Below are 12437 nucleotides of genomic sequence, written 5' to 3'. Positions count from 1 at the left end.
TAGGTAAAGATATTGTCAACTTAATATGGTAACTAACTAAAGAAAATTGTTCAGACTTAACAATAAACTACTGTAGATTTATTAGGAATAAAAAGATCATTCTAGGACTCCAAACTCATCTGTCTCTGTTCAGTCAATGACAGCTTGCTGTTCATTGTCCACTGTTTTTACTTGCATCCTCTTCAACCTCTTCAAGTTAATTTCAGCTGGGGCAAGCATGGTCTTTGGGTTCAGACAGACCTGGATTTACATCTTAACTCTGCTGCGTAAGAGTTGGGGGACCCTGACTGAGTCTGTTAATGTCTCCAGACCTCCTTCTGTCTGAAATTTTAAGTGGAACTAGATTAAATTTGCAAGTTAATCTAGTGAGGATTGGGCTTTATATTGAATTTTCCCAACTGGGCACCAGGTACATTTCCACATTTTCTCCATATCTACTCAAGTTTTGTCTTTCCTGTTTATTTATGCCTTCATGGGAAGATTTGTCATTCTGCTCATCTAGATCCTGCACATTTAGCCATCTGATTTCATGATTAGCATTATGCCAGTTCTCTTTAAATGAATTGGGAAGTTTTCCATATTTTTATACCCTGGAAAAGTTTATATCACTTCAGTATTATCCCCTTTCTTTAAAGCTGGATGCATTTGCTCATAATATCATTTAAGTTTCACCCCTTTGGGAGATAATTCTTTGATGACTGTCAATTTCTTCTATGGTTTTGGGTATTTGTTTATGTTTCTTACATTTTCTTGAGTCAATTTTTATAATTTATACTTTCCTAGAAAATGTCCATTTAGTTGTGATTTTAAATATATTGGCAGAATGTCAAATGGAATATTTGTTGACAACTCCTCTGGAGTTATAGATTATATATCCTCAGGTTATTTTGATTCCTAGTTTTGTGTTTCTTTCTTTTTAACACTTGATTTGCTTAGCTTGGGTTGTCTGTTTCATTACTGTTCTTTTCCCTGAAGAATAATCTCTTGGGTTTTTAAAATTATTTTTTAATCTCATTAATTTCTCTCATTTTTAAATTTCCTTGTCTCTGATTCTCTTAAGTTGGTTGTATTGTTCTATTACTAAATTCTTGAGCTAAATGCATAGTTCAACTTATTTCCATTATTTTCTGTTTGATGATAAAAGTCTTCAGTTCTTCTTTCTCCCTTCTGGATTTGAGCTTTGGTGGAATTCCTTAGACATTTATACATATTCTCTTTATTTTTACTTTCAAGACATGGTATAATTGCTATTCTGATTTTCCCTTAATGGAAGAATTATTTATGAGGGTGTTGATATATGTTCCCTTTATTTTTACTTTCAAAGCATTATATGCTTGATATTTTGATTTCCCCATTGATTGAAAGATTAATTATGTATGTTATCAAGTGGTAGGTTTAAAATATTCTCAACATTTACAGTTTGCTGTTGATTTCTAGTTTTTTTTTTTCAATTTTAGTATTCTTTGGGGGGATTTGTTGACATTTTCTTGGGATTTACTATTTGGCAAAGTTTTGCAATACTAGGTATAGTGTTTGCTTATAAATCAGGTAAGATTTAGTTTTAAATCAACTTCAGTGGTAAGATTTTTCAGGACTTCTGTTTTTGTTGTTGTTGTTATTATTTTTTGTTATTCAGATTGCCATCCTCAATTTGTCTTGTACATTCTGATTGTTTCACACATTTTGATGTTATGATATTTATATTCATGATTGATGTCTTAATTGTAGATTCTAACTTGCACTATTAACAAGTGGCTCACTTTAGCCTATTTAATAATTTTTTGGCCCTGATTTTCTTGACTTCTTTGTGCTCTACTTACATGATATGCCTTTGCCCACTTTTGTTCTTAAAATCTGTCTGGATAATATCGCTATGGATGTACTTGAGGAGATAGCATACGTTGCAAATGTTTGTGACAAAAATAGAGTTAATCCATTTACACAGTAGTGTTTGTGATATGGTTTTCCTTTTTTCTGTCACCTTAGTTTTTTCTCTTTTTTGTGCTTTGTTGCTATGTCTATTGCATTCTATCTTTGCTGCACAGATGTTCTTTTCTCAGTGATCCAGACAGTATAGATCTTGAATTTATTTGGTACTACACATTAAAAAACAAAACCAAAAACATCCTATTTGAATGTGTATTTCTCATATTACCAGTGTCTAGACTGGAATCATGTTGACTTCTCCCCCCAAAAGTCAAGGAAGTTAGCATTTTTTACTTCCTTTTATTCCTTCCCCTTTTGCTTTCCTTTTGCTACTGGCTTAATACAGCTTTTTATTGCCAGATTTTTATTTTTAATTATTTTTAACATGCACTACATCTTTCAAGAATTCATTTTTATAAAAACTTATAGCAATATTTATAACAATTATATAAAAAGCTATATGTTTTCATAGTTTTAGTGCTTACTAGCAGTTCTTTCATACCAAAGTTTTTCTGTTTTTCTCTATTTTTTTCTCTTTCTGCGTCGTGATTTCTATCTTCTTACTGAGAAATGTGAGATAATCCTGAGCCCAGGATTATCTGAGAACCTCATTTTGTTGTCTTCACAAGTGAAAGGGAGCTTGATTGAAGATAGAATTCTTGGACCAAAACCTTTGTTGTCAGAATCTCGGAGGCGTTTCACATTGGCTTTGGGAATTTCAAATTTTGAAAGAGGAATTTGAAGGTGTGATTTTTTTTTTTTTCAATCCCACGTAGACAATCTGGTTTTTTCCAGCCTGGATATCATAGTTTTCTTTATATGTGAAGTTCCAGACTTTAATCATTTACTCATGCACGTGGTAAATGTTTATTGACCACTTACTATGTGTCTGACAGTTTTAGACATTGGGAAATCAATAGTGAATGAGACAGAGATCTTTTCTTTCATAAAATTTCAGTCATGGGTTATATACATGTTAATGTTTTTCACAGAGTTTTCCTAGAGCCCTGTGAGTTTTTGGATTTTCACATTTCAGTCTATCTACACATTAAGAATATTTTCTTTCATTAAATCTCTGAGTATTGTTTTTGTTTGTGTCAACTTAAAAAAATATGCACAGTGTGAGAGCTGAGAGTTAAGTTTTATCTGGGGCAGAGGACTGCTGCCTGGGAGACAGCACCTCAGATAGCCTGAGAAACTGTTCCAAAGACATAGGGGTGAAGGACACTATATATGTGATTTTGACAAAGGGGGAGTACATGGAATCAAGTACAGATTTTGGTAGAAAGTTTCTGCTTGTCTTGTGAAGCTTCTGCTAGTCACAAGAAACAGTCTTCACAAGAAGGATTTTAGGCTTTTCTAGATATGAGGAGATAGAAGAATTGGGCTCATAAATCAGCTCCTGAGGATATCTAGCTATCTGAAGACCTGTCCTGCCAGTTTTCCGGGGGCACAGAGTGCCTCGTTTCTGCTCTCCGCTCTGAACTCCTTCAGGGGGTGTTGGAGTTCAGCTGCTGCAGCAGCACATAATTTAATCTTTGTAGAGGTAGATGGCGAGCACCCATGTCAAGGGCCAATTTATGGTCGACATTTGTTTTTGCACTTCAAATACTCCTATGTGGAATTCCTTGTCTGTCTGCATTGGTCTTCCATTTTCTCTCTCTTTTTTTCCATGCATGCCTTTTTCCTCTGCCTTCTGTGAGTATGTAGTAAGTTTGTTCTCTAGATGCATTTATGCATCTATGAATTGACATTTCTGATGCACTTTAAAGTCTGTTGCTGCACTTTCATTTCCTTTTGTTTTTTGTCTCTTCTAGTTCCTCTTTTATTTCTGCCTCTCTCAAGCAGTTTCCTCTCTGCTATCACATTCTTTTACCATCTCATCCTTTATCTGTTTGAATACATCTTTAAAATTTTTTTACTGAGTGTACAAAACAGATGTTGCTGAGTTTCACCATTATTTTGTTCAATATTTTTTCAACAGTGTTCATTCTTTGCTTTCAAGGCTTGATCTCCCTCTTCTTCTTTGTAGATTCATTTCTTAGGCTCCCCCCTTTCTCGATTGCGATTATTTACCCTTGGAAGTAAAAGTTTTATTTAGGGAACTTCCCTGGTGGTTCAGTAGTACAAAGTTCGCCTTGCCATGCAGAGGATGCAAGTTCGATCCCTGATAGGGGAACTCAGCCCGTGAGCCACAAATACTGAAACCCATAAGCCACAACTAGACAGTTTGTGCATCCCAGTGAAAAGGTCTCCCGTGAGAACAAAGATTTCACGTGCTGCAACTTAGATCCAAGGCAGTCAAATAAGTAAATAAGTAAATAAATAGGTTTTCTTAAAGTTTTATTTAGAATTGATATTCCCTTCATCATAAAATGGACTTCCCTGGTGGCTCAGATGGTAAAACATCTATCTACAATGCAGGAGGCCCGGATTTGATCCCTGGGTCGGGAAGATTCCTTGGAGAAGGAAATAGCAACCCACTCCAGTACTCTTGTCTGGAAAATCCCATGGACGGAGGTTCCTGGTAAGCTGTAGTCCCTGGGGTTGCAAAGAATCGAACACTACTGAGCAACTTCACTTTCACTTTCATAATAAAATGGATGGCATTCCCTTTGGTCTTACTTTTTATTGGATAATATTGTTATGCTTATCTCAGATCTCATCTTGAAGGATTTACTGCTGGTTGGATGATCTAGTGTCCTTTGGGGAGCAGCTGCAAGAAAGCCTCCTGCCCCGATTGAGCACTTGGCTATCTTGGATCGGTAAAGCTGTAGCTCTTGTGTCAGCTCAGCATCCCCTGGCTTCATGTGGAGCTTCGCCTACAGAGGCTGGAAGGAACAAGTCTCCCCTTTTGCCAATCGCAGCTCTCTGTCAGATGGAACATCCAGATCCGCACGCCTCCACTTAGAAGTCCTTCTCTGTTAATGATCTCCAGTGTGCTAACGAGAGACTATTATTATTATAAGTAGAAATAGTGAGAACAGTGTATGTAACCCTGGGTCATTATCAGAATTGCCTGGTGAGTTAAAAAAAGAAAAGAAAAAAAAAAAAACAAAAAACCCACCGATCTCCAAGCTTTCCGTTAGATCTGCTGATGGGCATTTAGGATTCGGAGCCACCAGGTTAAGGGGCTCCAGACGGAGCAGTCCTGTGGCCTGTCCTTGCTTCCAGCCCCCAACTCTATGGGCATCAGGCTTCCCCTGTTCCTTCCTTTGAGATTTTGGGACTCTGCTCCTTTGCTTGGAAAGCATATTGCACAGAGCTCTCAGCCTTTTTCTTTGCCTAGATTCTTCCACGCTGTGTTATGTAGAAATATCTTCATGTTTCTGCCTTATAGATGGCAGTCAACCCTTCTTTCCAACCCAGATGCAAACTGACCCATTTTTACTATTCTCCGTCAATACTGTCAGGGTTGGGGATGGGAAGTGGGAACCAGATGCCTTTGTTTTCAGACCATAAGGGCTATAAGTGGGAAAATCATATTGAGACAGGAACTCTGCAGACAATACTTCTGCTTTATGTTCTGTTTGTGTATAGACATATACTGTATGTGGTACTGCTCACATAGGTATATTTGGTATGCCTCAAAACCATGTGCATATATGGGGCAATTTTTGTTTCTGGTATCCTTATGCAGTCTTGAAAATGAAAGTTGTGAAGGTAACGGAGAGCACTTGTGATAGGTCTTCAAATTCTTTCTCAAAGCCATATTTTTACATCTTCCAATAAGAGCTAGCCAAGGCTATTTTCTCCAAGCTGATTGCCTGGTGCTGCCTATGTCAGTGATGTTTAAAATGCTGTGGACAATTCTGATTTTGAAGACAAAAGTTTATTGCTATCATTATTTCTTCTTAGGTAGCAAAGACCCCAGTGGGAGTAATACACATGAAAGGTTGTTATAAAAAGCTTCTCTCTGCTAAACATTGAAACTTTTTCACATTTGTAGAAAATGTGCAGACTTGTTTGTTAGGAAATCTGCTTTTTCTTGGAAATTAGCCTTGGTTCTACTAGACTCTCTGTGGGGTCTTTATTCATTAGTAAAAAAGTTTTTTTTTTTTTAATTGCCTTAAGAAATACAACATGGAAGGAATGAATTAGGCTGCAGGAGGCATGAAATGACTTTTCTTCTATACAGTGATGGAAATACATCTGCTCCTTGATTATTTTACTGCCTTAGCCCTCATCTAAGTAGCCCTGGAAATACTGTCTGCTGAGAACAAACATCTTGCCTGGTCATCTACTTTCTGGTCATCTTCTAGGTTGGAAACACTTGCTCTAAGAGTTCTAATCCCTGACCTTTGACTTTTATTCAGTTTCTCCTTATTCTCAGACTTTCTGCCTATTGATATACTTACCTTCATGACATTTTACTTATGGACAATCCAAATGATAGGATTAGCTTTCTAAAATCTCACACCTTTACTGGTTAACAATAGTTTTATTGATTTTATTGTTATTTATTTATTTATTTTTGTCTGCTCCGGGTCTCTGTTGCTGCACACGGGGCTCTCTCTAGTTGCGGTGAGTGGGGACTACTTTTTAGTTCCAGCGTTCAGGCTTCTTGTTGTGGTGAGCTCTCTTGATGCAGAGCACGGACTCTGGGGTACCCTAGCTCAGCAGCTGTGGCACCCGGGCTTGGTTGCTCCGGCCTGCAGAATCTTCCCGGACCAGGGATCCAGCACACATCCCCCACATCGGCAGGTGTGTTCTTGACCACTGAGCCTACAACAGTTTAAAATACATATACATTATTTATGCTTGTGATACAAGAAAAGAAACCTGGATTGCTCGATTCCACAAATAAGGAAATTGAGGGTCAGAGGGGTTAAGTGACTTAGCTAAGGTCATGCAATTAAGAAGTTGTAGAGCCAGAACTTGGAGCCAGGTTTGATGCTTCTGTTGTTAAACATTCTGTTGGCTCTTGGAGTTGCAGTTGTCCTTCACCATGGTATGTTTTGCTAGCAACATTTCCCTGTGTTCTTCCTTATCTTTTAGGTGATGATCTCTTAGAAGATGATGGGATTTTCAATATTTCAATATTTAATGAAGTTTGTTTGAAACTGAACAGGCATTCTAGGAAAGTTGGATCAGAACAAGTGTATCAAGTAAGAAGATCTCTTATGCTATTCTTAATAAATTGTGTCACTTAAAAATTTGGGTGCTCTCCAAGTGGGGATCCAGAGTATTTAAACACACTAATGGAATGAACTTCTAGATTGTTTAATTTTTATTTCTAGAGATGGATGCAAGACAGCTGCAAGTAAGGGACTAAATTGAAGGAAGATACTATATTTAGTGATTTGCTATCATTTTCTCTGATATTTCACATTTATTATATTTTATTTGGAGAAGGCAATGGCAACCCACTTCAGTACTCTCGCCTGGAAAATCCCATGGGTGGAGGAGCCTAGTAGGAGGCTGCAGTCCATGGGGTCGCTAAGAGTTGGACCTGACTGAGCAACTTCACTTTCACTTTTCACTTTCATGCATTGGAGAAGGAAGTGGCAAACCCATTCCAGTGGTCTTGCCTTGAGAATCCCAGGGACGGGGGAGCCTGGTGGGGTGCCACCTCTGGGGTCCCACAGAGTCGGACATGACTGAAGCGACTTAGCAGCAGTAGCAGCAGCATATTTTATTAATATTTTGGTATATTAGTTGCAGCTGGTTTTGTCAACAAATTCATACATGAATGTGGGTTTTTAAGAAACTTCTTGCAAGGCTGTTGGTTCTAATTTAACCTAAATTTATAAACATCACAAATCTGAAGTAAAATTGTGAGTATAATCAGGTAGGAACTGAGATTTGTTATTTTTGTGTCCGTTTCAGTTCAGTTCAGGCAAATTCTGCAGATTTGCCTCAGACTGATCTTCATTCTATCCTGTTGCATTCACTCAATCCAAATTCTCATACAGCATAACAGAGTTCCTAGTACTTGAAAAATTAATATGTAAAAAAATAGTGGCATTTGTATCTGATTTACTTTTTCTATTTATTGGGAAGAAAGAATATCTACACTTAGATGGCTTTATATTCAGAGAAAGTCTCCAGTTAGATGCTTAGAACTTTCTAATTTTGTTCAGGTCAGTTCAATTCAGTTGAGTCGCTCAGTCATGTCCGACTCTTTGAGACCCATGGACTGCAGCATGCCAGGCCTCCCTGTCTATGACTAACTCCCAGAGCTTACTCAAACTCATGTCCATTGAGTCGGTGATGCCATCCAACCATCTCATCCTCTGTCGTCCCCTTCTCCTCCCACCCTCAATCCTTCCCAGCATCATGGTCTTTTCAAACGAGTCAGTTCTTCACACCAGATGGCCAAAGTATTGGAGTTTCAGCTTGGCATCAGTCCTTCCAATGAATATTCAGGACTGATCTCCTTTAGGATGGACTGATTGGATCTCTTTGCAGTCTGAGGGACTCTCAAGAGTCTTCTCCAACACCACAGTTCAAAAGCATCAATTCTTCGGTGCTCAGCTTTCTTTATAGTCCAACTCTCACATCCATACACTTTAGTGCCTAGCAAATCATCTAGCAGAGCGTAGACTAAGTATTAAATTAGAATTAATTCATCAGCCATTTACCAGAAGAATATCATGTGTTAGGACCTGGAATTTCTGATCCGAATTAATATAAGCATACATGTAAACAAACTACAATGTGGTATAATGAGAGCTTTGATAACAAGTAAATAAATGGAATAGGAGATTGTATGTAAGTGTCTGTATGTTCAGGTACAGTTTTCTTTTAACCAGACTCAGAAATGATGCCGAGTCACAGGCAGTAAGTAGGAATTCACCCAATGAAAGATGCTGGGTGAGGGGAAAGACAGATACCGTGGGCAAGTAGCGTAGCTGATTGGATGATCGAGAATGTGGCTTTTTGGAGGGACAGAGAAAACAGGGAGATGGGAAGAAATGAGACACAAATCTGAGTAGCGGCCTCATCACCCTTGTATCCTGTACTTTTGAGCTTGATTCTTATTTTGATGTCTATGTGGAGGCGCTGGAGGATTTTAAACAGATGAGTGAAATATTCAAATTTTTATACTGGAAGGAACACTGGACCTAGAAATATATTCAGGTACTTAAGTAATTTATTATAAAATAAAGATGGTTTTTCAAATGAATACAGAAATAAATGGTTTGGAGACAATTGGTTAACACTTTGGTTAAGAGGATAAATGATTCTTACTTCATGACACTCAAATGATCAAAGAGTTCAATTTAAAAAATCGCTATTTTTTAATATGTCAGACAAAGATTAAATAACATGTGAAATGCTCTTGACGAATCCATTGGAAAGAAGTGAACATTCAAAGGGGGTTTTCAGAAAAGAATATACTTACTGCCAAAACACACGTGAGCATGTGTTGTGCCTTAAAAACCATGAGTTACCGTAGTCTTTCTATAAACTTGGAGTGAATCCTGTTACACACAGCTGTGGGCACTTAAATTGGCATGATTTTCCAGAGTGGTTACTTGTTAGGGTCTATCAATAAATTTTCAGACATGTACTATAATTTATTATGCAGACATACATAGAAAGATTAAACTATCCTCTGAAGCTTTATTTATATTAGGGGAAATTGAAAACAACTTAAATGTCCATTAATAAAGATTTGTTCAAATAAATAATCATACATTCATCAGATAGAACACTACACAGACTTGAAGTATCTTCTGCTTCCTGCTGGACAGCATTTGCTGCTGTGGACCAATATTCCCACTGAAATAGTCTCTTTATCTCTTTTGGTCTGAGCCCTCTCAGTCTCCTTTACAAGATCTCTCTTCTATCCCTTAAATTTGATTACCCCCGAGGTTGTGCCTTCCCTCTTCTCTTGTCATAATATACCTGTCTTTGGGTATCTTACCCATTGTCTCGACTTCCATCACCATCTCCATTTCCAAGACTTCTGAGTTGATTTAGTTAGGGTTACCGTCTAGTCAAGGCTATGGTTTTTCCAGTGGTCATGTATGGATGTGAGAGTTGGACTATAAAGAAAGCTGAGTGTCAAAGAATTGATGCTTTTGAACTGTGGTGTTGGAGGAGACTCTTGAGAGTCCCTTGGACTGCAAGGAGATCCAACCGGTCCATCCTAAAGGAGATCAGTCCTGGGTGTTCATTGGAAGGACTAATGTTGAAGCTGAAACTCCAATACTTTGGCCACGTGACGCGAAGAGCTGACTCATTTGAAAAGACCCTGATGCTGGGAAAGACTGAAGGCAGGAAGAGAAGGGGACGAGAGAGGATGAGATGGTTGGATGACATCACCGACTCAATCAATGGACGTGGGTTTGGGTGGACTCTGGGAGTTGGTGATGGACAGGGAGGCCTGGTGTGCTGCGGTTCATGGGGTCGCAAAGAGTCAGACACGACTGAGTGACTGAACTGAACTGAATCTGTTCTCTAAGCTCTGGGCCTTGTGCCCCACCCCCTACAAGCTTCCTGTGCTCCCTTTAGCACTGTGTCTTCATGTATGTGACTCTACCTGCAAAACCCTTCTCTCCCTCATTTTACCTGGCTAACTCCTGCTTGTCCTTCAGTGATCAGCTTGGTCATCTCCCTGGTGGGAGGTCTTCACTGACCTCTTCCCCCAAATGCCGTCCCTTCTTTGAATTGTTTTTCCTATCCCGACTTTTCACATCCCCAATTCACATGGGGATTAATGCTAATTTCCCCTTCAGTCCACAATTAAGATGGGGAAGCCTTCCCTGATCCCTAAGGAGGAAGGTCAGGTGACCCTCCTAGATACTCCTCCAGCCTCATGTGTTGTAACACTTATTCCTGGGTATTTTATTTGCCTGGATACTTACCTGTGAGTTCCTTGAGGTTGGGACCTGTATCTTATTTACTGTTGTATACCCAACACTATACTCTGGCTGGCAAGTAACAGGGTTATAGGATTATTTAATGATAGACAAAAACTTTATAATATGTTGTTAAGTAAAAGGACTACATTATAAAATTATTCAAACTGTGTGATTTCAAGTTTGTTAATTAGAAAGTAATTTTTGTTTATAGACTGAAATACAGGTAGTTTAGAATGAGACAGACTTTGTAGAAATGCAACCTCCATAGTTGTGAGGTTTTTCTACAGCAGATGGCGGCCGTCTAAATGTAGAGGTGGGTGAAGTCAAACATCTGCATGGACCGAGTGTTTTCAGTTTTAAAGAATGGGTGACATTGAGAACAAATGGGTAAGGGTGTTCAGGGTATCAGGCAAGGAGAATGGTAGAAGTGATATAACAATGTTTTTTTTTGAGACAGGTGGGGAAGCTGAGGGTGGGGATGTTAGAATATTGGTAGACAGTTATGAGCGAGGAATGGTACAGTTTTGAAGCTTCCTTGGTGGCTCAGAGGTTAAAGCATCTGCCTGCAATGCAAGAGTCCTGGGTTCAATCCCTGGGTCGGGAAGATCCCCTGGAGAAGGAAATGGCAACCCACTCCAGTATTCTTGCCTGAAGAATCCCATGGACGGAGGAGCCTGGTGGGCTACAGTCCATGGGGTCGCAAAGAGTCTGACACGACTGAACAACTTCACTTTCTTTTCACTTTCTTTTGAGTGAGGAAATCTTGGTGGATTTCCTGAGAGCAATCAGAGTGGGAGCAAGTGGTCCAGAGGAATAGGGGATTGGGAGATCCTGGTGGAGCAGCTCAGAGGAGGACACGGTCTAGGATGTGGCCGTGGATATGGGTAGCTCAGGTGGAGTGGAGGAACTTCACAGCAGTGAACTCAAGGCACTCTGAGACCAAGTTTTGATGACTTATCTATATAAGGACTTTCATGTTACCCAAGAGAATGCTAGGAATTGGGGGAGAGAGGAATCTCTCAATGAGCCAGTTATCAGAGTTGGGTAGAAGAATGACTGTGATGAAGAAGGTAGAGGATGGAAGAGTCAGTGACACCAGCATCAAAGGAAACTCTAAGCACGTGAACATCCAGCTAAAGCACCAGATGATCATATGATCTGGGACTTTGACATGTTTTTTTTCTTTATAAGCCCCTATATTGTATGCACATCTTGAGTTGGTGGTGGCTAGAGTATTATTGGGTTAACACTGTGTGTGATGACTACTTGTACTGAAAACTCTTTTCCAGAGCTCTCATAGGCAGGCTCAAGTGAAGTACCATGGCTCAGTTGCTCAGTTACTCATTCCAAAGGCAGATAATTTGGGGTTGTCCTCATAAAAGTGTAAAATGTCTGTTCTAGAGACTTGTCTATGGATTCCTTATTAATGAAAAGAAAAGGATTTTGCCCAGTAACTCTAGTGCAATCTCCTTCACCTGGGTAGGCTCAAGGGATTACTGTAGACTAGCTTGACATTTGGTTCATCAGAGATGTAGTTATGCATTTTAAGTTTAGTCTTATAGCTGGTTGAGGGGGAGGTTGCATAGGCTACGTAGGGTAGCTTTGTAAAGTTGTCACCCGGTTTAGCTTGCTATTGTATTAAAAATAATTCTATGTGGGTGAAGATAAGTAGAAGGAAGCGGCTTGCTTTCTTTCATT

At 39.1% G+C, this 12437-nt stretch overlaps 1 protein-coding gene across 3 annotated transcripts in view; it reads left to right on the top strand.

Annotated features, from left to right (window-relative positions):
- The window catches only part of SUSD1 (sushi domain containing 1), a 130058-nt gene that overhangs the window by 63061 nt on the left and 54560 nt on the right, over positions 1–12437 (top strand). For all 3 annotated transcript variants that reach the window (XM_065947169.1, XM_065947167.1, XM_065947170.1), the window contains one exon: positions 6925–7034. In XM_065947169.1, coding sequence (XP_065803241.1) covers positions 6925–7034 — 110 coding nt within the window. The remainder of the gene's footprint in view (positions 1–6924; positions 7035–12437) is intronic.

Source organism: Muntiacus reevesi, chromosome 10 (assembly GCF_963930625.1).
Source record: "Muntiacus reevesi chromosome 10, mMunRee1.1, whole genome shotgun sequence".
Taxonomy (NCBI): domain Eukaryota; kingdom Metazoa; phylum Chordata; class Mammalia; order Artiodactyla; family Cervidae; genus Muntiacus; species Muntiacus reevesi.
The sequence above is the reverse complement of the archived record's forward strand: the minus strand, read 5'-3'. Positions and strand labels throughout refer to the sequence as shown.